This window comes from Alternaria ethzedia (assembly GCF_023757985.1).
Source record: "Alternaria ethzedia strain BMP 0044 chromosome Unknown scaffold_4, whole genome shotgun sequence".
NCBI lineage: Eukaryota > Fungi > Ascomycota > Dothideomycetes > Pleosporales > Pleosporaceae > Alternaria > Alternaria ethzedia.
Window position 1 is genome coordinate 1,454,923 of NW_026056197.1, and position 25,042 is coordinate 1,479,964.

The following is a 25,042-nucleotide window of genomic DNA, read 5'->3' on the forward strand; positions in this document are numbered from 1 at the left end:
CACCTTCTCACGAACGCATCACCATACTTGTCGATTAGCATGTAACGGAGTTAGACAGTCGAAGGATATCCTCTCGATCTTCAAGTTCATATCACTGAATGTGTTTGTTCAGCTCGAGGACAGCATCGTCCAGCGCCGTCATTCAATGGTATGTCGTCTATCATGCATGCTATCATGTAACCATCCCTACGGATATCGCTGAAGAAAAGAACCGCATCCCTTTTTGTGACCCAAAAAATTACTCCTCATCATCCTCGTTCGGGGCCTGCATCTCCTCAATATCTTCCTCCTCGAAAGTGTGCATCGGTACTGAGTAGAGGCGGAGAAGAGACTTGTTGGGGTCCTTGACCAGGACGTATTTCCCCTCGTCCATGCGAAGTACCATGTCAACAATGGTACGGACGATAGCCCACCCGTTGTTGAGGTTGAGTGCCATCTGGGCGGCGAAGTCGCGGGGTTTGGCTGTGAGGACACCGAGGATGACGTGGTCGTTGTTGTTCTTGGGGTTGGTACGGGATACGAAACTGTAGTCATGTTAGTTGAGTCGGATGTAACAGATTGAAAAACGTACCCAAGCTTCATGGTGTCAGCCTTGGCCAAGATACTCTGCGTAGTCCATCGTGCAAGCTTGCAGGAGTTGTTCTTCATCTCAGTGGCGAGAACAGCACCCCTCTGGCTAGCCAACTTGGACCTCCAGTCGAGCGCTCCACCAGCACCTTGCGCCTTGTTGTCGAACTCGTTGAGAGCCTTGATGGTCAGGTACTGGTCCTCGCCGTTGATGTTGTTCTTAACAACAGCGTCCAACTCCGTCCGGACAACCAGGTGCAGAGGCTCCTCGTCCTTGTCCAGGGACAAATCGAAGCGGCGGTACCTGTAGGCCTTGGAGGCTGGTGGGTCGGTCTCGACCTCCTCGTTGTAGAAGGGATGCTCGTGGGGCATGCTGACCTTCTGGCTCTCGGACTCGGTAACGACCTGGAGGGGGAAGATGTTGTTGATGTGTGTGGCTTCCAGCATCAGAGCACCAGGGCTGTTGATAGAGTCCTTGTTGCCCTCGGAAATCTCAAGCGGCGCGTCTGCGGCGTTCTCGTTGACAGTAACCATGTCCAGACTTGAGCCATCGCGCTTGTCGATGAAAACCTTGTTGCCCCGCTTGGTGAAGACCAAATCCCAGGAGTAGACCGACTTGGTGGCGCACATGAGCATGGAAAGAACACCGTCGGTAGCGAACACAGTGCCCTCGTCCTTGTCGGCGAGCTCTTGCAAGATAGGATCGCTGGATGTGGTGACATTGTAGGCGGCACGGTCGAGGACGTTGAGTTTGCGCTCCGAGGTCCTGGCACCGGGCTGCTTGTCGTAGCTGCGGTCGTAGTAGTAGAGGAATCCGTAGTTGTCGATGTCCTCGCCCTCGTGGGTGTCGAGGTTGAGCTTGCTGAGACGGGAGAAGTCAATCTCCTCCATAACGTTCCATTCGGGCTTGACCTGGACGGAGGCATCGCGGTTGCGCTGAGGCTTGTCGTCCCTCCAGCCAAAGCGACGTCCTCCTCTGCCGCCACGTCCACCACGCTGGTTGTCGTACTGGTTTCCACCGCGGCCACCAACACGCTGGAAGGTGCCCCGCCCACCACGTTGCGCCTGCCCACCTCGCGCTCCTCCACGTCCACGGAAGACGGTGCCGCCGCCGCGTCCAAATCCTCGGCCACGGGCTGATGTGCGTGTGTTGTCGACGACGGAGAAGGTAGCCTCCTCTTCGGCGGCCTGGATGGCGAAGGGGTTGGTCTGTTGGTTGGCGCCGTATACCTGCTGGTCTGTCAAGTCACATTAGCTTCCGTATCCTTTCTCCTTCACCATGTCCAAACATACCCCTGTAGTTGCGGTTGCCGTATTGCTGGCGTCCTCCCCGCTCGCGGTCCTTGCCCTCAGTCCAGTCGGCCATGCGCCCCAGCTTGTCCGCCTTGGAGTAAGGCGCGAACGGTACGCCGTCGAGCATCGACTCGCTGGTAACTGGCGGGCCCCATCCTGCAGTGTCGGGCAGCGCGGACACGAGGTCCAGTAGTGATGCGGGTGCCATTGTGTGAAGTTGCGGTAATGCTGGGCGCTGGTTGTTGCCGCACAGAAATTATGTGGGCAGTCAGATTCGGCGCTAACGAAACGAAATTCCAAGGTGCCTACCCCGCGCTCACCTTCACTCATCCCTCACCAGCACTGAACGCTGGATGCCATTACCCACTAACATTCAAGTAATCACGGCTCAACAGTATATTGAACCTGCTTTCTTTACTGGTCTGGATCGTTCCTCGGATTGCCAGGCATTATGCGCGGAATATCGCAACTGTCTCATCTCTCTACACCCGCCATGAGATTACATACAGAGATGGCGTTCCGGTGAGAGTGATGCACAACGCAGACGCCAGGCTCGACCAGGTGTTGGACCGTGAATATTACGTCGATAACAACTCCCGCTGCATAATGACGGGGTTGCTGCGTCGAGGAACCTATTCATAGGTACGTGCGGAAAGGTTCATGCACACCACAGCTACATGAGCCAATCAGTCCCCTACCTCCTTGAATATACTCATGTCCTTGGCAACCGGTGAGTGTAATAGCAAAGGACCAAGTTTCTACGTCTTTCGAAAGGCGGCTTGGCTACGGCATGCGAAAAGCAGCACGTTGATAAGCCTTACTTTGCGTTGACATGCCCAAATACAAGTCTGGCTTTGTCGGCGCATCCGACTCCAACAAACTTCCCAAGGTTATCAGGAGCTAGATCAACCTGTATCTTATCCATTACACGTCTTTACCTCCTTCTGTCTACACAACATGCGGGACAAGCCTCTGGACACGACGGAACACAAGCTATGGTATAAGCCTCTTGAAAAGACGAAGAACGAAATTCGTGTTCTCAAGTTTCTGAATCTTTCCAGCCCAGTTTCAACCGGAGACACCATTCAATGCTCCATCAGGAACGTCTCGCTGGGAACTCCTCGCCGCTTACAATTGGCCCAATACTCCTGGCAAGGTCAGAAACTTCCGATAATATGGGATAGATTTGCCAAGTCTGTAGATCTGCGAGACTCGACCCTCAACAAGTCCACAGATACTGGTCTACATCCGGGCTCTGCTCAGTGCAGCGGCTCTCGTTACGACTGGGGAGATTTCGAAGCGTTGTCATACACGTGGGGTAATACAGGCGAGACAAAGGCTATCCACATAAACGGTATTCGCAAAAGCGTTTCACGCAATCTCGAAGAAGCCTTGAGAGCGTTGTGGAACCAGGAAGAGACCCTTTTAGGCATGTGCTACTGGGTAGATTCATTGTGCATTGACCAGGAAAATATCGAAGAGCGAAACGAGCAGGTCAAGCGCATGAAAGAGATATACGGTAGAGCTCGAGCTGTGGTAGTCTGGCTGGGCCAAGAGGAGGAAATGGATAGGATCACAGTCCAGATAATGCAAACACGGTACCCTTCAAACGACTTGCTTCTTTCTGTATGGCCCAGCCTCTTCGCTTTTACACAAAAGCCATATTGGAAACGGTGCTGGATCATCCAGGAGCTCGCCATGAACCACAATTCGACTCTTTTTCTGTGCGGGAAGCTTAAGCTGACGAGGGGAATGATCCAGCGGGGCATCCGTTGGAGTCAGATTTCACTAGTGGACTTAGTGGGCTCTGAGCATAGCAACTGTCAACTCTCCCATAATTTGCACTCTGAAGCGTTTGACATGGCCGAGCGGATACATGTTCTCACAGAGCTTACCTTCAAGACCGATTTTGGAATAAGCCCGAAATCGCTATTGGATCTCGTTCGTCAAGCCGACGCAACTGATGAGAGGGATAAAATTTACAGCATACTCGGCCTGCTAGATCCTGCCATCTCCGCAGGTGTAACACCAGACTACTCGCTCTCGGTGCAGCAAGTATATACGAACTATGTGAAGTCGGCTATCAAGGCATCGGGAAAATTGGATCAAATCGTCTTAAAAGGTATCGCGGCCGAGGAAGGCTGGTCATCATGGGTACCTGACTGGAGGAAGCCGTTTCAACGCTACATCCACTATATGATACCTCAACAAGCGAGCAGAGATATACCTGCTCGATTCAGATTCATCGAGAAAGAAAAAGATCGTACTTATCTTGCATGCAGAGGATTTCACGTCGACGCAGTCGATGGTATCGCAGCCGAGCCACCTCTGGGTTCTCATGCTACGCGATTCAATACTGCTTCCAATAGATACAGCGGTCAAACATTAGAAACAATTCAACAGAGCTTTAAAATGGGCGAGCCTGAGGTATCGGGAGAGTTGGCCTTCAAAGTCCCGTGGAATCTGAGTCGCGACTCCAACGACAGCCTTGCCAACATCCCCTCGAATCCGGATTTGCTCAAACTTTCTCAATCGAGTCACTTTGAAAGATGGGACAAATTCAGAAAATACAACGAAGACTTCTGTATCGGCGGCCAGAAACTTCGAACTTTCTTTCCACAATCTAACGAGCAAGATGTGCACATCGTGTCTACCCTGCGCTGTGTGCGTTCAGTTCTACGTGCTCTAGATCACAGATCTTTGATAACGACAAGAACGGGTTATGTGGGGTTGGCTCCGGTAGAAACTTGCCCGGGAGATGTTGTTGCTATTTTGCTCGGCTGTTGTTGGCCAGTTGTTCTAAGGCCATGCTATGACGGTCTCTACCAACTCATTGGAGAATGCTACATTCACGGGCTCATGGATGGAGAAATCTTCGATCAGCAGCAGGACGAACATTTATCAGAGCAAGAATTTGTCTTGTGCTAGGAAGAAAATATAGAGCGATGTCATCTCCATCAATCACTATCACTCTCCGGATCCAACTTCCACGCCTCCCCTTCCTCAAACACCACCTCACACCCCCGCTCACTCAACCCCAAGTCCCCCCAAAGCGCCCTGTCAGCCCCCTCCCGTCCCTCCCCTCTATCCCGCGTAACAACAACGCACCTCTTCAGCCCCTTCATCCAATCCAGCCCATACTTCCCCATCTCCTTGACATGACCCGCCGTCACCGCAGCGGGATGGAAATCCAAACGTATATTTTCAACCCGATTGACATAGTCACGCGGTATGCCCCTGACAAAAGAGGCGATAGTCTGAATAAATTGGAACCCGAACGTATTCAGTCGCAAGATGAATCCGGCCGTCTCGGCATGTATTTGTCGACACACCGTCCTTCTTGCGAATAGGTGGTGGAGTGGATACCGCTGAGATGGGGGTTTCGGATAACCGAAGGGTTCTACGTGGAGGTGGAGGCGAGGAGAGTGTGACTTCCAGACGGTGAAGACGGTGATGCATTGTTCGGCGAAGGCGTAGGCGTAGATGATATTTCTGATTTCGCCGGGGAGGCGGAGGAGAGGGGAGTCGAGACGGTTTCGTGTGGTGAGCGGAGTGTTAGCAGCCTCCGATGATAGCGACTTGAATATGTGATATGGTACGGGTGTCATCGTACGTATCGAGGTGTATCGGCATGAAAGTTCGATTCAATTCCCATCTACATGGGTAGGTGGCAAAGCTATAAGACGTGTGCTTCGCATGCTTGCTTGCTCCAAACACCTCAAGTGAAATCAGCTGGAAACACTCATCGAGCAATGAACATTGAACAGCTTCAACTTCAGATCTTCAGATCCATTACTTTATTCTTGAGCCTAAGCTCTACATCTTCCCCTTCCCCTCCCCCTTTGTACAACCTCTTCTTCTTCCTTCCTCTGTCTATGCAAACGTTGTTGAAAACGCGATTAAAAAGTCTACTGATGATGAATAAGTGAGAACAAGCTGGAATCGCACCATACGATCCAGCATTGCTAATTACAAGGCTTAATAAAAATGTGTATATCCAAAGCAGGTCGTCAAAAACGTCAAATGTACGGTCTTTGTCGGATAGTCGTGAAGTATCGCTTGCGCTGCGATGCGTTGCGATATGATGCGGATGAACGCTAAAGTTGATTGGAGACGCGCCGCCCAGTATATGCGTGTCGAAAGGTTTTCGTCGTGGTGTCGCAGATTTTCGTCCAGGGCCAAGGAACATGTTTAGTCGGTCCGGCCCTTTCCATCAACAACCCCATTTGCCCTCCCATTCTTCTCACTCGTCTTCTTAGGAATAGTAAGACAGTTGATACCGAGGTAATCACAAATACTTGTAATAACCAAATGCGCCCACTTGCCGTATACAACAGCAGCGAAGACGAAGTAAGCGCGTAGGTACCAGAGTTCAAAGCTAGCGGAGATGGGACCGAACGTCGTGCCGGGGATGGTGAAGTAGGGGTGGTTGATGAGCAGGGCGCCTCCGATCATGGGAGCGAGCATGATGGTCCAGTAAGGGAAGGGTTGATGTGTGAGATGCGCTAGGATGATCTTGGTTGTCATGCGTCCGAAGACTAGGGACATGGTTAGGCAGTAGAGGACGAGGTGGTTGTCTTCTAGTAGTTTCGAGTAGGGCGATCCTAGCCAGGCCATGGTGGAGACGACGAAGATAACTAGTGGTGTCCATTCCTTGAGCAGGGGCAGCAGAGGCTCGTTCCTGGAGCGACGCGCTTTCGCTACGTTGACGATGCAGGCGGGGAGGTGGGCGGCGAAGAAGGTGAAGAGGATGATGGGTACCCAGAGTTCCTTAAGGGTTACGTCGCCGATTTCTGCTTTGTAGGATGGGAAATAGGTCGCGAGGGGTTTCGACCAGATCTCTGGGCCGAAGTAGCCGGACATGCAGATGAAAGTGCATGCGAGGATTAGTCCCTCTGCGAGGAGTCAGTAATTTCCACGCCAATCAAGCAGCTAACGTACCTGTAGGACCGTTGAAGTAGCCCAAATACAGCGTATGGGTATGGTATGTCTCCCAAGTCGAGAAGAACATGGGCAGCACAGGGATCAGCGCAGTAAAGGCGCCAATCTTGGTCGAGCCGTATCCAACAGCCGCCGTCTCGAGGAGACTGGCCAAAGTGCAGTTCAAAGAATCAATCCCATGGCTACGTCACAATCAGTATCGTGATATTGGCGCATTGGGCTGTGTTTATCACGTACTCAAAAAGTTCTCCCAGCGGGCTCGAGGTGCCGGTTCGGCGCGCTTGCTTTCCGTCGACGTTGTCCATGGTGGAGTACCTGCAAGGGATTAGCGCAGCCCTCACTCCCTTGTGCTGTTGTGTTTCTTACATCCACATGCCAAAGGCGAAGCTGTAGTATACCCATGAGGGCGCTGGTCCGACCAGATCCGGAATGTAAAGCTCGAGCAGCACAACGTTGCCCAGGATGAAGAAGAAGCCTAATAACGTGACGAGGTTCGGCGCCAGCCATAGCGGCAGCAGCTCGACAAAGGCATTCCACTATGTTCACGTCAGGGCGCGTTGCGATTGCGCGGGTGCAGGGTGCGTACGTAATGCTTGAGGATGTAGCGGGAGATGAAGGATTTGTCGACGCTCGAGTATTTGTACGTCCTGAGGTGTTGCAGCGCATCTTCGGAGACGCACTCATGCCTCGCGGTTTCTGCGCAATTAAACATGTTAGCTAGATGCGCGTCCGTGGATCGTCAAGGGGGCGTACCTTTGCTCGGCGGCATGGCGGGATTGTGTGTGACGGGGTGTGGGAGAGACATGAGTTTGGCGGGGCGGATTAATTTATATAAGGGTCGTGGCCATGTGGTGAAGCGGGGAATATGCGCTGCAGGTGCCGCCTGTCTCTTGTGGGATGGGATGAACAACGGGATGGCTCTGGCGGGCGTCAAACTTCTAAAGGGTACGGGTCCGTCGGCTCGGTAGAGCCATCTGCAAGGGTTGGTGCCATGCGAGATTGCACGTCATCGCTTGGCTCCAATCGCTCTTGCACGTGAAGATCACAGCCCGGCCTGGTGAGAGCATTACACAGTACAAAAACAAAGTACTTGAGATGCTAGTCTGAGACTGATGCGCAATGGGTTATCATTACATACAAATGCCAACGGAACAAACTGCTGTACAAGCTCTTTACACTGAGCTTTGTCATGTGGAGGCTCACCCTGCCTTCCGCTAACTCACTCAAAAACTCCAAATCTGTACCTCAACTCGGACGGCGCATCAACGGGCGTGGGCGCCGGTCGTTCCTTCAAAGTAGGTCCGCGTCGGTTATCGTTCTATGATTCCGCAGCAGCCTTCCTCTGGTCCTCCTCCCTGCGCATGTCTTCCAGGAATTTCTCCCACGTCTCGATAGTGCCCTGGAAGAAGTCGACATGCGCATCGGCAAGATCGCCCAGAGTATCCTTAAATTCGACCGCTTTGATGCGCTCAAAGTCCTGTACCTCCTTGACGGTATGCTCGTCAAAGGCCTCGCTGTTTTTCTTCGCCAGCTCAACTTCGCCCGTGAGTCGCTCGATCTCAACCTCCAGTTTGCGGACCCGTTGCCGGCGCGCTTGGTCGTGATCGATACCCCGGAAGTCTTCTACCTTGGATCGCAGGAAGCCAGACGCGCCCATGCCGGCCCCTGTCGCGCTAGCCAACGAATCCCGATCCGCGGCAGATTTGGCAAGGTACTCACTCAGCTGTTCGAAATCGAGCTGCTTGGCTTCTCGTGTGCGGAGTAGTGTCTTGACGGCTTGGATGTATGCGTCCATGTCGCGCAGACTAGTGAGGTAGTTCTGGTCTGTGTGGTCGCGGATAGACTTGAACCCCTGTGAGGTGGTATTTACAGAAGCAGCGAAGGATGTCAGGTTGCCTTCGACCGCAGGTTCCATAGTCGTCAGCTTTTGGCACTGCGTCGCTAGATCGGCGTAGTCGGTCTCCAGATCACCCTGTCGCCTGGCTACCTTGACGGTAACCTTCTCCACATTGTTCAGATCCTCGCCGAGCTTGTTGGCACGCTCGACAACTTCGATGAAGCGCTGGTCCGGCTTGTGAATCTTGCTAAAGGTGTTGATGAGGCTTTCTGTGACAGCATCCACGAAGCCGCCGCCGCCCTGGTCGGAGCCGCTTGCAGCTCTTGATGACCGTCCCTTCATGTGTTGATTCCAATCCGGGCTCTCCAGGAAGTTGATGACCAGAGCCGCTCTCCGTAGAACTGGATGCAGTGATATCCGCTTGAGGAAGCGGTGCAGCGAGTGGGCGCGTCTCTGCATGAAGTCCGGACCAAAGCGGTCTCCACGCACATACTCCATCTTGTGCTTGTCGGGCAGCGGCGGGACGGCGCATTGCGGGTACTCTTTCGAGAGCTGTTTCCAGAGGAAGACGAAGTCTGTGAAGCGGCGGCGGACGGAGAATTCGGGTTTCTGGAAGGACTGGAAGTCGGACTGCGGGGATGTTTGTTAGACCCCGAACACGTAGGAATAGTGGAGCTGCAGCAAGAGGCACACCTTTGTAGTTACTAGGTACGAGACATATTGGTTTGGTGTGCCTGGCAGCTCTTTCTGCGGGCTGCCGACAAACGTCTCCAGGCGCCCTTCGCTGAAGTCGGCCGCCATTGCGCGTCTACGGACCTCCTGCGGATCGCGGATGTATATGAGGCGGCTCTTCTCAAGCTCTTCAAAGTCGCTAATCTGGTCGTATTCGGGGTCGTCGAGCAGATCGTCAAACTGGTATGGCGGGCTTGTTGGCGTGGGCTGTGTTGGACAGCTCGGAGGTGAATCGGTGACGTCGGCTGGGTACCCGGGCTTAGCGCCCTCCAAGGTGGGCGCACGATTCCTGACGCGCTCGTACATGGCTTCAAGGTCGTCCGCGCTGCTATAAAGCGAATGAGAGTCTTTTACAGCGACCATGATATAGTGAGCGAGCTTTGCAAGAATGATTAATAGTGTATAACGAGTGCAGCTAACCGCCACAACCATGGAGGGTCACCAAGCATCTACAGTGAATGGAGAAAGTGCGACTTGTCTAACAAACGCGCAATTGCCGCGTCCACACCGAAATGCCGCCAAACATAGCCCACCCTGATGAGAGAAAACAGAGGTATCGTAAGTGACCTTTAACCAACCAAGACCTAATTCGAGACATGGAAAACACATCAATCGTCATGGGCGCCGAAGCGCTTGCTGAACTCTTCAAAAAGCTGCGGGGTAATTTCGTCGCTGCTGTTCCCGTTGACCGTCCAGAGCACGCCAAGCTTGTCGTAATGCTCCAGCAGAGGCTCGCTGTGCTCCTTGAAGTTTTTCAACCGCGCCTTCCACACCTCTGGGTCATCATCCGCTCTTTGTGTCAGCGGCTCGCCCGTGATATCATCCTTGCCATCTACCTTTGGCGCATTGAATGTGGTGTTGTAGACACGTCCCGATGCCTCGTGTACCCAACGGTTGCATATCCGATCGATGATGATGTCACTCGGGGTGTTGAGGTTTACTACCATGTTGATGGGTACGATGTTGTCGAGTTGGATCGCTTGAACGGCGGTTCTGGGGAAGCCATCGAGTATGAATGAAGCCGACGGCCTGTTGGAGAAGGTGTAGCGGGGAGCCCGTACCGCCGAGGGGATCATGACTGCATCTACCGTCGTCTCTGGCACGTCCATGGAGCTGAAGTTGAGCGCATATGGCCGCAAAGCGTTGTCTCGTATCCAACCGCGGTTCGTGAGTTCGTTGACGATGAGGCGCAGGATCATAGCGTCGGGTACTAGTTTGCCAGCCTTCATCGTGGATTCGGCGTGTATGCCTGCGCAAGTCAGCATTTTTCGGTACGGAGAGAGCAACGCGCATACCGAGAGGTGTCCGCTCCCGAACATTCTTCCTCAGCAAATCGCCGGAGCTGATTGACGAGAGCTCAGGGAATTTTTTCATCATGCGCTCCGTCTGAGTTCCCTTCCCGACGCCAGGCGCGCCGACCAGTATGATCCTGGCGGCCTTGGACAACCGTTGGACAGTCATTGTTGTAATGTGTGTTGTCGCTGCTGTATGCTATAGAAGCGACTCTAGAAATATGCTGCTGGGGATAGTCCAGGTCGGTACGGTGAATAAAGCTCGAGGGCTCGTAGTTACTAAAACAAATCCATGGCGAAAATTGTGTGGAATGAAATGGAGGATCGGAACTAGGGTACGGAGAGAAGTGACAGGAGGAATTATGGAGTGCCCAGACGCGGAACCTGGGTTAAGATGGGAGAGGGACGATTACCGTCGGATAGGCGTGGAGTGAGGGGACGGCCCAGCATTCACGGCATGCCATTCGCAAGCCGCGCTGTCGTTCTTGCGGACATCGGAGACCCCAGCGCCTCGGCCAATTGGCGACAATATGCCGACAGAGAGAATACCCATTGGCCCTTACGTCTCTTCGTACAAATCCGAGGTACATGTTGCTGCCTGCCTGTAGCGTCCCATGGCGCACATGTCATGCGTCCATCCGGTATCTTCCTAGCTGTCACCATGATGCGCGTCAGGCGAATGGCTTATGCGCCCGTTGGTGGCGACCAAGCTTTACCCAGCAGATCGCCCGGCGGTCCCTGAGACTAAGTCCGAAGACGCAACGTCAGAGGAACCCATTTTCTCAGAGCTGCATCACTCCACACTCCTTGCATCAAATTCCCAACACACACACACAGCCTTCTCTTTTCTGCCCTTCATCTGTTGATTCACTACCCACACTACTTTAATCGTTGTACCATATACGTCACTCCCTACACTTCCCCCGGCGCAATGTACGCCGGTCGCACTGCCTCCAGGGCAGCGCCCGCAGTATTCCGAGCGGGCATCAGGACCACTACCAGAGCTCATCGCCCTATGCTGAGGAACTCACCCGCGATTCGCATCCTCATTCCGCTACGCGCCCTCCAAACTGAGTCGACATCGAACAATGCGCAAAACTACCCGCCTCCTGGTTTCGACCCCAAGCAGGCCAACCAGCACCTCCTCAAGCCCCAGCAACAGTCAAAACAGTCTGTCGAGAAATCAGACCCCATCATTCCCAAGTCTGGCGCAACATCCAACCCGAAGACACCCGCGCAAGATGTGCAAACATTGAGCGAGCTGAAGATGGACAAGTCGGCTGCTGAGTCCAAGGACGAGAAGAAGATTCTGGCCAAAAGGGACGCAGAGAAGAAGAAGTTGACCGTCTGGCAAAAGGTCAAGAAGGAATTGGTCCACTACTGGGATGGCACCAAGCTGCTGGGCTTCGAGGTCCGGATTAGCTCCAAACTCGCTCTCAAGATGGCAGCTGGGTACGAGCTTACCCGCCGTGAGCGTCGACAAGTACGTGTTTGAAGCCAGTATTTGTGAATTTTACTAACAGACCTAGTTGCAACGTACCGTACAGGATCTGGCCCGCTTGGTACCTTTCCTGCCCTTCGTCATCGTCCCCTTCGCCGAACTGCTGCTCCCTGTAGCGCTCAAGCTCTTCCCCAACATGCTGCCCAGCACGTACGAGGGTCAGTCGGCCAAGGACACCAAAGCCCAGACGCTCCGAGCGACCCGAAAGGACGTTAGCGACTTCCTTCGTCAAACACTCAAGGAGACTGGTCTGCCTGTCTCTGCTGAGAACGCGCAGACAGAGGAGTTTGCCGAATTCTTCCGCAAGGTGCGCACCACGGGAGAGAAGCCAACACCAGAGGAGATCATCAAGGTGTGCAAGATTTTCAAGGACGACCTCACCCTGGACAATTTGTCTCGCCCTCAGCTGGTTTCCATCTGCCGCTACATGAACATCACCTCTTTCGGTACAGACAACTTCCTGCGCTACCAGGTCCGCGTGCGCATGCGCCAGATCAAGCGTGACGACCGAGCCATTGCCTACGAAGGTGTTGAAAGTCTCTCCGTTCCCGAGCTCCAGACTGCCTGTGCCAGCCGCGGTCTACGAACCTACGGTGTCTCTCCTGGCCGGTTACGGGACGACCTCACTAGCTGGCTCGATCTCCGCCTGAAGCATGGCGTTCCATCAACTCTTCTCGTGCTCTCCAACGCATTCGTTTACGCCCAGGGCAAGGAGACAGAGATGACCTCTCAAATTGATGCTTTGGAAGCCGTCCTCTCCAGTATTCCTGAGGAGCTGTACCACGAAATGGATCTCGAGGTCCGCAACGCCGAAGGTGCCGCAACCAACAAGCAGCGTCTTGAGGTCCTCAAGGAGCAGCAAGAACTCATCAACGAGGAGAACGAGCAAACCGAGACCGTTGAGAACAAGGCTACAGCCTCGCCCAAGGACCACGAGGACATCGACGAGAAGCCTGCCCGAGACGCACAGGAGGCAAAGGAAGCCAAGGCCGAAGAGGAGAGCAAAGAAGCCGAGGCCAGCGCTGGTGATGCCGCCGGTGGAAGCGCCGAGCGTGCCGAACAAGATGAGCGCGCCTTGAAGATGGATGACCCTACCGGCAAGGGCGAGAAGCCCGCTGAGGCGAAGAAGGAGTAGAAAGAAAGACAGGTCACCCATCAAACAAGACCACCTCTCTACTTTTGTTGTGTATAGCTACGAAATCTCTTGTCATTGGCGTCCCGAAAGAAGGTCCATAGAAAATACCCTGTTCCGATATTGTTGGATGGGAAGGACTATAGAATTGTATATCGTATAGAGATGCGAGATCATGCTCGCTAGTATAAGCTATTGAATGAAAGTTATACATTGAACTTTCTCTCGTATGGTTTAAAAGCTGCGTGTATGCTCCGGACGGAACCAGCAGTCTAGAATATTGACGTCACTTGCACATCCCCCACCCCCCACCATCGACGCCTCGATCGTATCTCAATCAAGCTTTCTGCCAAGCAACACGCATCAACTTGGCAGTGAACTACTCCTCTTCTTACTGCTTCCCTTGTAATAACTTCATCTATTCCCTCTTATTCTTAGTTGTTGGAAAGGAGAGCATACCATCAAAATGCCAGACGCAGCGCAGATCAACCGCTCCATCAGTACTATCAGGACGGAACTAGAGTATCTCGTCTCAAGTGGTGTTTTGGCCCCGCCGCAGTTGCAGTCTATTCAGGCGCAGTTACCTGTACGTATGCTTTCTACTACATCTTTCCTACCTTTTTCTTGTCTGCTTGTCTCATCATTGGGCTTAAAAAATGAAGAAGAGAGTTCATGAATGCAGACGAAGAGCAGATGTCAACTGACGTGTACTCAGCAACCAAATGGCCAACCCTCGCAATACATCGATCCCAAGTACGTAGATGGAGGAAATCAATTCAACCCTGCGCTTGTCGCGCAACAAGCGCAGGATCCGGCGCATCCGGCGAATCCGAACCATCCAAAGGTATGCCTTTATTCTACTAAATTCAGTGCCTCAAGCTACATGAGACTATGAGCTTCAAAGGCAGGAAAGAGAAGAGGAAAAAAGTCTGCAAATGATTTTTGGAAGTTAGGGAAGCTGACTGAAAGATAGCACCACGAATGGGCGAGTAAACTAGCGCATAAATTTGGGAATGCGGCGGTTTACGGGGCTGGAGCGACGTTTGGTGCGGATCTGGTTAATGATGCTATGAGGAAGTTTTGAAATGGAACAGAGATGTAGATGGGGTAGGGTAGGTGTTCGTTGGTACCGAAGAGAGGATAAGTGGACTTCTTGTGCTTACTATTGGGTACGGATGTGTATGTCCTACTTTCCAATACACAGCTGTTGATTCGATGATTCGTAGTGATACTTTGGTACTGACTCACTTCGAGAAGTACGAGTCTGGCCACCCACGGGTCATGCTCTTGGGGCTGTCCTTTTCGGGAAAAACGTTCTTCTCACATAGGGTTATATAGCTTTATATCTCAGTCCCATCCCTCCATACCACTTTCCTCTCGGTCTCAACACCACCACCATGTCACCAAGAACCTCAAAACCCATCTCCGCCGCCCACCAAGCCATCGCCTCACAGAACCAACTAAACTCACCCTTCCTCCGTCTCCCCAGCGAAATCCGAAACCAAATCTACTACTACGCCCTAGGCGGCCATGAAATCTACCTCGTAACCCTTCCCACTAACGAGAAGAAGAAACGACTAGGATGCCGTCCACCCCACCAAAAAACCTGGGAAATGCACCCCATCCCCAAGAAGCTAGCCATCAACCTCCCGCTCGTCTGCCGCCAAATCCGATGTGACCTAGGAGCCTACTACCCCTTCATCCACAACACCTTCGGCGCAACGGTACTCGCGGGTTTCCATTCTATGCTACATAGGTTTACGATTGGACAGAGGAACAGGATTGAGTTGGTTGTTACGGACCATGAATATTATCCGACGGGGAGATGGTTGTGGATCCGGGAGTACATCATGCTTTGTGGACTGCCGAGATTGAAGGTAGTCGTGTTGAGGGATGTTTCTGGTGTGGGGGAGAGGGAGAGGGAGGGGATACGCAGGACGTTTTTGGAGGAACTTGGGGATGGTGTGAGGGTTGAGATTGTGGATGATAAGTTGGGGTAAACGGGATGTGTAAAGGCCTCAGGACTTGCCCTATGGTGGGAAGCCTATGTGAAGAGGATGGCAAGAACGACTTCTTTGTAAAATCTCGGACTTCTGACTAGATATATTACATCCCGGTATTGAAATACTCTAGCCGCCTGTTACGTACGGTACAACAATCCAACCTCAATCCATCTACTTACTACCCATCTCAAGACGCTGCTCCACGACACTGACCCTCCCACTCAAATCTCGCTCATCGATCTCAACAACAGGCCCATGATACGTCTTCCTCGCCCAAACCGCATAATAAATTGCACTAATGACCGCTATCGTACCCGTTACCAAGATCGCCCAATTCATGTTCGCAGGCGTAACCTCCGCAAAGGAAGGCCAGAAACTGAAGAAGAAGACGAAGCTGAGATAAGCACAGGCGAAGATGTTATTAGCGATGCCTATTGCGCCGGGCAGACGCCAGGGGCCCCATACAGCGCGGACCATGCCGTCGCTAGTTGTGGATTGGCTGTCTGTGTCGAAAGATTCACTGGGTGGGAGGATGGCGCCGGTGCAGCGGCGGTAGAGGAGAAGAGAGGATGTGAGAAGGTAGGAGGAGAAGAGGCCGGCAATAGCGACAGAGATTACGCCGTTGAAGGCGGTGGTGGATCCGATGTTTACTAGTGCGAGAAGGCAAGCGATGAAGCTTGTGAAGGCTACGGCGTAGACGGGGATGGATGTACGGTCGCTGACCTGGTTGATGTTAATACTACTTTTCTTTCAAACGCAGGGCTTTGAAGTATGCATACCTTGCTCAAGGTTCTCCATCCAGGTAGACCACGGTCTCTAGCGAACGCCCAGCAAATTCTCGAGGTCGATGCGGAGAAGCCCACATTCGCACTGATGGTCAGCACCATGACGATGGATGCCATGACAGCGGCGCCAGAGCGTGATTGAACGGCACGGTGGAAGATAGCCATAAAAGGGAACGCCGGGTTCTCTAGAAGTACAGTGTCGAGATCACCCATCCGTAAGAGCACGGTGACCATCATGACGAAGCCAAGAGATCCATTGATGGCGATACCAGTCATGATGGAGCGAGGTACGACGATCTGTGCGTTTTGAATTTCCTCAGACAGCTGTGATGATGTGTTAGTATCTTGCTTGAAAGCCAGATGCTAGAAGTGATCTCAAGTAGGAAGACACTCACATGAATCGGCCCATCACCGCCAACAAACGCAAAGACACTCCCCATAATGCCAATACAAAAGCTCAACCCCTGAGTCTGCCAATGTCCCATGTTTACGAACGTGGTAAAGGTCTCTTTCGCATTGCCCTGTGGCCCAAGGACCAGCAAAGGGATCAAGATGGCGAAGAAACCAAGGATATGTAACACCAATAGCGCTCCTTCGAACTTGGGTAGTAGCCATCCAGCAGCAATGTTGATAAAGACGCAAAACGCGATGATGGCCCAGTAGAGGAGAGTGACGTGCCAGTTCTGAGGGACGTAGCTATCGGGTTGGCAGAGCATGAGAAGGCCTTGAATGAGGCCACCGGTGAGGAAAGCGCCGGACCCGAGTGATGCTAGCCAGCCACAGAGAGTGAGCCATCCTGCGGGGAAGTTGCGTTAGCACACGCCATCGATAAAGATCGTCGAGTTTAAAGTTTACACACCTGAGATGTAACTCAGCAGTTTTTGAGAGCTTTTTGGTGCGAGCATGGACACCCAGTGGTATTGACCACCAGACGTAGGTGCCCTTTGATGAATGTTAGCAATTGCCTCAGCGTCAAAAGACCCGGCTTCCGATCGTAACTCACATTGAAACAAGCTCGCTGAGCACCATGAACACAGATACGGTGCCGAGCCATACGATGAGGTAGCCATAGATGACACCAGCGGGGCCGCCACTGCTTCTTTCAGCACAACTGTCTCATGGTCGATATGCTGTGTTATGGTGTGTACTCACTTCTGGAAGCCGACCAGGAACAGCCTGAGAAACTGTCAGCGACGTGTCAACGTGTAGTACGAGGTAGTACGACTTACACAAGAGATCCTTCCCAGGTGATCAAGACGGTGCAGCTGAAACCGAGGATAGATAGGAAGCCGAAGCGGCGCTGTACTTGCATCAGCCATGTTCGTGATCAATGCAGAGGGATACATACCTTCAGTACAGCTTTCTTCCCCAATCTTGCCAGAGCAAGATCATCGTGCTTGTCGCTAGAACGTGGCCTTGTAGTATTTAGTTCCGGATCACTGGATTTAGTCGAAGAGAATGCCATCGTGCCACCAATACGAGTACAAGTGTAAAGTCGATACAGCAATAAAAGCGGAACTCGTGAGACGACCGATGATGGAGGAGATGGGAGAGGGAACAAGCAGAAGGATAAAGAGAAAGAACCGAGTTGCCGTTAGAACCAAGTAGCCGCATAGATGAAGAACTAGGGCCGCTTATGCACAACATTGTAGCCGAGATGATCCTCGTAATGATCCTGACCGTTGACCTATAGCCTGTTCACCAATAGGATCGTAGCACCAGTTGTCTCAATCCGGAAGACCTGCTGGAAGAAACCTAGGCGCATATGCTGCGTGCCGTGCCACCTGCACTGCAAAACGAGGGTACAGCAAGGGTGTGCGTTTCTGAAATGCCGCGCCAATTTTTGCATGTGTTGGTTTGTGCTTTCTGGACTGTGTTACATACTATAGAGATAGATTTACTGCAGTATTGTTGTAGCCGGCATGCGGGCTACTGGTTCTACTTGCACTGCCCAACTCTTCGATACTTGGATGCTCCTATCCGGCCCGCTGTATGAGGGTCTGGAATTTTCGGAGCGTCCCGATCGCGATATGTCCATGAGTTGGTATCCTTTGCTGTCGTCTTTGGAGGTTTGCTCTCCTCGACGGCGCAGATCGTCCAATCGCATAAGTCCCGACTCAAAACCCTCCATGAAAAGCTTGGTATACGGAAGACATGTGGTGACGATAGCAAAGCATTGCACAATCTGGTTGCAGATAGACGAGCGCCAGTAACCGAGTGTCAAATCGTCTTTCAAAGCGGAATTGGTGCTGTCGCGATTGAAGAAGCTAAGTTGAACCGCAGCAGCGACAAGGACTCTATGTGCAGCTTGTCAGTATTTGAGATGCGTGTAGGGCTTCGTACTCACAGTAACCGACATGAAAACAAAGCCATGACCGCTGCCTTCCGTTGCCGTCGCATGTGAAGTTGCGCTGTTATGCCCAATTCCAAGGCCACGATCGCGAGCTCTGTCATTATGTTGAAGCACGAGACGGTATTCCACCAGGTCAACTGTCCAACGTCAGCCAGAAGCCGACTACGCATCTGCGTTGATTACTGACACGGTCGATGCATCGATCCAGTGTTCTGTCCCATGGTCGTGGCAGCCGGCACTCGAATGCTGCGACAAACACAGAACAAGCCAGCCACAAGATTATAAGAGCCAAGACGCCGAAATTGATTCTGCGGTGGAGTTCGGATGGAGTCAGATGGTGGACGAATGCTACGACAGCAAGCTTCGAGAAGCCGAGGGAGACAATGAAGAGTATCATTGCGGCATATTCGCTCTTCGCTCATATCAGCGCTCCGGATCAGGCACTCAAGCGGAGGTAGGAGGTTACTTTGAGATTCGACTCAATCTGATATCCACTCAAAGTCGCGATCGGTTTCCCGAAACCGTAGTGTGCTTGCAGCAATACGGCGACAGATTGTGCGACGCAAAATATCTGGCAATCTTTATTAGCAAATGTTGCTGAGTATGTTGATGCGCAACTTACCAAGGCTGCAAGTACCAGCCATGACTCGATCGTCAACGTCCGAAACACGTAGAACTTGATGCCGGCATGCGTCAAGAACGCCAGCAGACTGGTTACGAGAGTGAACCAAGTGATGATTTGAACGATGGGCGTCCAATTCAAGTCCGACAAAATGACTTGATACATCGTCTTAGACATACGCTAGAAAGGCTGTTGAGCAGAGGCCGATCGACGACTACTGCGAGAACGGACATGTTGTATGGAATGTGGGGTGAGCGGCGCGGGTAGCAAGAAGCAGGGTGAGCGTATCAGGTACGGGCCCGCCAGTGCGGTTCTTCTCGTGATGAGTAGCACAACAGCGCTGTGCCACATGCAGCTGCGCAAAAGTATAGCAGTTGGGAGACCATAGTGGCAATGTCGCGTCGAGCATAAAGCGGCTGGCACGCCGGCTAAAAGAGCTTTTTATTACCTCACAGAACGCTCGACACCTCATGTGTTTCTGCTGAGGCAGTCGAGGAACCTTTCGCGCAACCTTACGATTTCGCGGAAAGCTCGGAGGGGCACAGCATGTGGCCTATCGTTGTAGTTGCGAACGTGTGCTGCAACTGGTGTGAAGTGGGCACACCAACACAGCCACGTGTACGGCGTTGTCTCAGGAGTTGACTGATCCGGAGGTGGTTCAAGTTGCGCGCTTGGTGAACGGCTGCTCGACTCCAGTAGTTAGGTTAGACGGCGATTACCCAAAGCCTCGGGGCGCAATAGGTTTTATCAAGGTATGCAGGAAGTATCAAGTCTAAGGGCGAGGCTGGGATGTGATCTCCAGACTAAAGCAGTGTCGGGAGCGGTCCGCATCATTGGTGTTAGGTCTTCCTTGTCGGTTAGTCGGACGAAAGCCTCTGTTCGCCTGTCGCGCGATGGCGTGACGCTCGCCTGTCAGAAAGCGAGGGTCTTCGACTTCGCGAAGCAGGCCTCTTGAGATTGCGACTGCACCCATACCCTGGCAACATGGCTGATTGGCTTGCGGCTGAACGGAGGGACACGCTCCTTTTCACAAGAACGGATCGAGCCACCGGTAAAAAGTCTGCGTATATCTAGGTAATGCTGGCGATGATGGTATACAAGTGTTGAGATTGGTGTTGCAAAGGGCGAGTTGAGACTGGAGATGCGAACTCGGCCCAAATGAGGATGACATGACGCCAAGACACTAATCGAGCTAGAGCACACCTGGGCAGCGAGGGGCAACGATTGAGTGCTACGATACACCAGGAGACGTTTTTGAACCACGACATCGGCACATCCTAGCAGGGTGTGAATTTACACAACAGCGTTCATGTCCGGCGGATAAATTCTGCAGGCGGCCGGCTATGCCACGCGCTACCGAGCTCCGAATCGACCTCGGGAGTCTCTCCATTTAGCACTCTACCCGAGATAGTTAACGATTTCAATATTCTTCGATCGGTAGCTGCAAATATCTCGCCTGAGTTGAGAGTCTTGACGGAGACGAGGAGTTCAGAACGCAACCTTGGATAGGTTTTTCAGTGGACTGAACACTAGATAACACATACTCAGGCCGAACCATATTGCGCGACATTCAATTATCGTATTCTACGACTCATTACATACATAAACCACCTCAGAAGCAACTTTTCAGTTCCTCCGCTCACCATACCCATAATCCGCTCTAACGAAATCCCACGCACACCGCTGAACCCCTATAGTAGCCTTTACACCTGTATGGTCATGTCCAAACAGACTTTTCCATGCCATCCTAAAATCCCTCATTCTCTTGTTAGTCGCCGCTGCCCACTCTTTCCGTGCCTGTTCATCTTGCAGTCCATGAGGAAGCCAGAAACCAACTTGCTCGCCGCTTGGCTCGAATTCAAAAGGAGCGTGTGGACTGTGGCAGTGGTATGTACACGATGGATATTTCGGATTGCGGATGTCATCGCGGAGGCGACGCCGGCGGGAGGGACAGTGTTCTGGGCAGGGATCCGGTGGTATCCGTATGGGTGACAGCGTGAGTGTAGGATCTACAAGCTCTTCGGTTGTCGAGGGCGGTGTTTCGATGCCTGTGGAGCTTTCGCCCTCACTGTCGATTTCGGTTTGTAGTGGAGATAAGTCATCGATATCTTCGGTATTCTCAACATCGTCCTCTGCCTCTTCGATCTCCTCTCCGAACAGTGTACCTATGCTTCCTCTTTCAAGGCTGTCTTCCTCTTTCTTGACCTTCTCAACATATACCCGCTCCTCATTCAACTTCTCATCAGGCACATAGCATGTATGGCCCGCATCCCACTCTCCAAACCCACCCCATGTCTTCAGTGCCTCCATTACACTCTCAATGTCGCGATTTGACCTCGATACGACCGCCGCAAACCAGTACCCTGGCTGCACGAACACATCTCCTCTCTCTTCTTCCAACGCTAATTCCATACCAGAGCAGTTCCAGCATTGACACTTAAACCCTCCCACCTCCAATATATCCACCGCCCCAAACTTCGGGAAAGCAGAGAGTCTGTCAAGCAGCCTCCAAACCGCAGGTTTATTAACCGAACTGCGCTCATCAATCGGAAGACAAACCGCTTCCTCCGTTGCAAGGCCATTGGTGACCAACATCCTCCAAGCTCGATAGTGCCTCGCTTGTAATTCATATCTCTGTTTGAGACTGAGGAAGAGAGGGGCGAGCGCGCGAGCCTGGAGGACTGGCCAATCGTAACGAAGTTGTGAGGCCATCGCGCTAGATAGGTAGATCGACTGGTAGAAGGAGTCGTGGCGGAGAGGATGGCCGTTTCCACCGCGAGATAAGGCGCGGAGGAGCTCTCGTGTCATGGTGAGATCTACTTGGATTGCTTGTGGGCGCGTTGGACACAGTGGTTGGAGTGACATGTTGGACATCTTCTAAAGCAGTGTTGCGATATCGTCTTGGGGTGATGTTACTGTGGTGTTGTAAGTTCAGATGTAAGAGAGTTAGATGCTCGCGGTGATGCGGTCTTATCTACGAGTTGAAATAGAAAATATATCCAAAAAGCGAAGGCGTCGACCATGGTTTCATGCTCGACTGACCAACGAGAACGCCTACATATCGAACCATTAGTCACCTCTCTACCAGCTACCAAACTACCACTCCATATTAAACCCCCCTCACAAAGTCATCGCTTTCCCGGTACCCGTCCCAACGCTCTCTTTGAGCATTTTCAAATCCATTTGGTACTGCTTAATCGTCTTCGGCGGCATCCCCACCTCCCAGTCATCTTTACTCCCAATCCCACCTCCATCCACTTTAACATATTTCGTCTCCACCCTAACATTCCGCTCCCTTCCAGACCCACCTCCGAATCCGCTTCTACCTTCACCACCCATTCCACTGACTTTGCTACCGCCGTCCACCTTCTTACCCTTCTCTGCCTTGCTCACCTTCCTCTTCTGCTTTTTCGCCTCCTTTTTCCTCTCTCTCTCATTCTCCAATCTACACGGCCTGCAAAACCCAGTTTCAGTTCCATCACTCAGCACTCTAGTATGACCATCTACGCCTCGAGAGGTAGTCGTGTCGCGCAGAATTCTTAGATTTGTCCTGCATGCACATGGGAGGTTGTTCGCAGCTGCTTGGCAGGGGACTACATCGCCGACGTTGCTGTACTCGTGGCCGCACTCTCGCCAGTAAGTTTTGTATTGAGTGCATAGAGCTGGAGTGGTGGTAAGGGGATTTGGGTCCATCGTATGGTTGAATGCAGCTGAATGGCGGAGGCTGGTACTCACGGTTTTTTTCGAGGAGAGAAGTAGGTAGTCCTTGCGGTCAGGTGCTAGAGTGTATTGCGTGCTATGGGTGATGATGGTGACTATCGCCAGGAAATAGAGTCAGCAGACAGAAGGCAGAAAGTGGTGAATGATCAGTTCTGTGCCAGTTTCACATCAGACCACGTGAGTGCGTCACTGTCAAGCAGGTTGAAAACGTTCCACCTAGCCAGACCTGCGCATACATTATCTTTGCCATCTTGTATAGTAAATCTTACTGCTTCTCAGGATATCCCATCTTTGCTTCGTCTTCTGCTGTTCCAAACCCTCCCCAGCCTTCAAACTCGTCCGCGAACTTGACTGCTGCACTGAGCCAGTGGTTTGATTTGTCACTACCCTTTTCCCATGTCTCCTCCGCTACCTTCAACGCACGCAATGCTGCGCCATGTCAGTCAAGAACACCGCGGTTCGGCAAGAGGCTCGTAACATACCTTTGACGTAATGCGCATCAGCCGAATGTGGTCCGTTCAAGGCCTTGTCCACAACATGCTTCCAAGTCTTCTTCTGGCTGTCGTCACCAGTCATCGCTTTACCCATATCGATCTCTGGCCTCGTCTGGGCAATGTATACAGCTAGCGCGAACAGCCACCATTGCCGTAGAAGACTGACATGAAACTTGGCCGGTATCAACGGGAGAAGGATGCGAATAGCGTGAGAGCTTGTAAGCACATGTACGAGGAAGAAGTCGTACTTTCCCTTTTCCGGTCGTGGTGTTCCAGTCAAAAGCCCCAAGCCGACCTCCTGAGCAGCTTGGAACTGTTCGTTCGGGGCGGTTATTTCCCAAGCATTCCAGTACTCCAGAAAGGCATCTTCACGCTCCTCCAGCACTTTCGTGATATCGCCGCTGCGGTGATCGTACAGTCCATCGAAACGCTTATCCTTGCGCACTTTGTCCAACAAATCGACGAGCCCGGTGTGGTTCCCAGTCGCCTCATGAGGGCTGGGCTTCGTGTATTTTGGATCGTCGATGTATTTATGGAGCGGACTGTAGAAGCAAGAGCCCATCGCTAGGGCTTCGATCGCAACGGTCGTGGAGTTGAGCTCGTAAGCGTAGCCGAGATGAATGAGAGGATGCGCAACTGCATGGGATTAGCGATATTCGGGCTTTGGAAGAGCGCAAGCTTACGTCCTGAAATGAGGCCGTTGATCAGCGGTTCTTTGCCCTTGAGCAAGAACTCCTCAAGAACCTCCTCAACATCGTACTTCTTGCTCACGAGCTGATCCTCGAAGAAATCAATGAATGCGCGTTGGTATCTGGCTGCCCATCAGCGACTGACCCAGATCCTATGGAATCGCACCATCATGCAGCTACTTACTCGCGCTTCCCCAGAAACTCTCGCCAGTCGTCCTTTGTTATCTCACCAGGCGCATCATGCCAAGGTTCCAGCACTTCCGCCTCTCTTTCGTAGATCTCGTTCAGATGCTCTGCGGTGCCTCCCAGAAGGTAAGCCGATCCCAGGATCTAGGGTACATGCTTAGCAGCTACAGCCTTTACAGGAGGAGCAGCATACGTGCGGTGTATGGTTGTGAAAAGTGAGGTTGTGGTATATGATTGCGTAGTTGGCGTGGTTCGCTTTGAGTAGATGCTTGAGGGTTCGCGGTCGCTTCTCTGCCGAGGTCTCGATGTCGTGGATTTCTACAGAGGGGAGGTCGACGGTGAGATGCGTGCCTTCGCCGGCGCGAAGAAAAGAAGGCAATGATATTCTCGGTAGGCTGAACATTGTGACTGTGTGGTTGCAAAAGTCAAGAGAGTTTGCGGGGAAGATGCGCATCTGAGAGCTCGCGTCGCGCCTTCCTCGTTCTGGTATGACGTGATGTCCTCGCGACTTTAGCCTAATCGGGATGAGCAGTCTCCAAACAACATCACAACATTGATCGTTTCCTTCGTCTCTACTCCTACATGCTTCAAGATATATGAGGTTTGCCAGCATACAATTACTGCATTAGGTAACAACCTGTGAGCGTGGATTATAGCAGATGTGAATGGAGTCCGCTCACCTCACTCCTCAATGCTCACCTTCGTACTTCCCTGTAGTATAGTGAGTGTATCTAGCGGACTCCTGCCTTCTCTACCCTAAATTTATTTATTATAGACATGAGGTTTGTAAACAAAATTACTTCATGCCCAATCAGGAAGGTTCGCTAGGGTGTAGATTCCTACAGAATGTAGCATGAAGGACATGAGCTTCATTTCGCCCTTCGGCTTTCTCTTG

The 25,042-nt window shown here is 52.3% G+C and overlaps 8 protein-coding genes across 8 annotated transcripts; 1 reads left to right on the forward strand and 7 right to left on the reverse strand.

Annotated features, from left to right (window-relative positions):
* Positions 1-238: 238 nt before the first annotated feature.
* On the reverse strand, positions 239-2,068 carry J4E87_002623 (uncharacterized protein; the record flags this gene model as incomplete). Its single annotated transcript, XM_049374259.1, has 3 exons — positions 239-524; positions 572-1,805; positions 1,861-2,068. The coding sequence occupies 3 exons, from the start codon at positions 2,066-2,068 to the stop codon at positions 239-241; spliced, it is 1,728 nt and encodes a 575-aa protein (XP_049236399.1).
* A 3,983-nt stretch (positions 2,069-6,051) lies between these two features.
* Positions 6,052-7,570, reverse strand: J4E87_002624 (uncharacterized protein; the record flags this gene model as incomplete). Its single annotated transcript, XM_049374260.1, has 6 exons — positions 6,052-6,755; positions 6,802-6,983; positions 7,039-7,116; positions 7,168-7,337; positions 7,388-7,497; positions 7,555-7,570. The coding sequence occupies 6 exons, from the start codon at positions 7,568-7,570 to the stop codon at positions 6,052-6,054; spliced, it is 1,260 nt and encodes a 419-aa protein (XP_049236400.1).
* A 549-nt stretch (positions 7,571-8,119) lies between these two features.
* J4E87_002625 (uncharacterized protein) lies at positions 8,120-9,676 on the reverse strand (the record flags this gene model as incomplete). Its single annotated transcript, XM_049374261.1, has 2 exons — positions 8,120-9,268; positions 9,332-9,676. The coding sequence occupies 2 exons, from the start codon at positions 9,674-9,676 to the stop codon at positions 8,120-8,122; spliced, it is 1,494 nt and encodes a 497-aa protein (XP_049236401.1).
* Positions 9,677-9,978: 302 nt separating this feature from the next.
* Positions 9,979-10,831, reverse strand: J4E87_002626 (uncharacterized protein; the record flags this gene model as incomplete). Its single annotated transcript, XM_049374262.1, has 2 exons — positions 9,979-10,619; positions 10,666-10,831. The coding sequence occupies 2 exons, from the start codon at positions 10,829-10,831 to the stop codon at positions 9,979-9,981; spliced, it is 807 nt and encodes a 268-aa protein (XP_049236402.1).
* Positions 10,832-11,593: 762 nt separating this feature from the next.
* On the forward strand, positions 11,594-13,298 carry J4E87_002627 (uncharacterized protein; the record flags this gene model as incomplete). The annotated part of the gene is made up of 2 exons (XM_049374263.1): positions 11,594-12,145; positions 12,192-13,298. The coding sequence occupies 2 exons, from the start codon at positions 11,594-11,596 to the stop codon at positions 13,296-13,298; spliced, it is 1,659 nt and encodes a 552-aa protein (XP_049236403.1).
* Positions 13,299-15,469: 2,171 nt separating this feature from the next.
* On the reverse strand, positions 15,470-17,548 carry J4E87_002628 (uncharacterized protein; the record flags this gene model as incomplete). Its single annotated transcript, XM_049374264.1, has 8 exons — positions 15,470-16,021; positions 16,078-16,407; positions 16,479-16,879; positions 16,943-17,025; positions 17,087-17,176; positions 17,236-17,259; positions 17,313-17,383; positions 17,432-17,548. The coding sequence occupies 8 exons, from the start codon at positions 17,546-17,548 to the stop codon at positions 15,470-15,472; spliced, it is 1,668 nt and encodes a 555-aa protein (XP_049236404.1).
* Positions 17,549-17,980: 432 nt separating this feature from the next.
* On the reverse strand, positions 17,981-19,235 carry J4E87_002629 (uncharacterized protein; the record flags this gene model as incomplete). Its single annotated transcript, XM_049374265.1, has 5 exons — positions 17,981-18,380; positions 18,431-18,573; positions 18,624-18,848; positions 18,903-19,007; positions 19,059-19,235. 5 exons carry the CDS (start codon positions 19,233-19,235, stop codon positions 17,981-17,983), a joined length of 1,050 nt encoding a protein of 349 aa, XP_049236405.1.
* Positions 19,236-23,043: 3,808 nt separating this feature from the next.
* Positions 23,044-24,550, reverse strand: J4E87_002630 (uncharacterized protein; the record flags this gene model as incomplete). The annotated part of the gene is made up of 5 exons (XM_049374266.1): positions 23,044-23,207; positions 23,261-23,908; positions 23,956-24,083; positions 24,146-24,291; positions 24,341-24,550. 5 exons carry the CDS (start codon positions 24,548-24,550, stop codon positions 23,044-23,046), a joined length of 1,296 nt encoding a protein of 431 aa, XP_049236406.1.
* Positions 24,551-25,042: the final 492 nt, after the last annotated feature.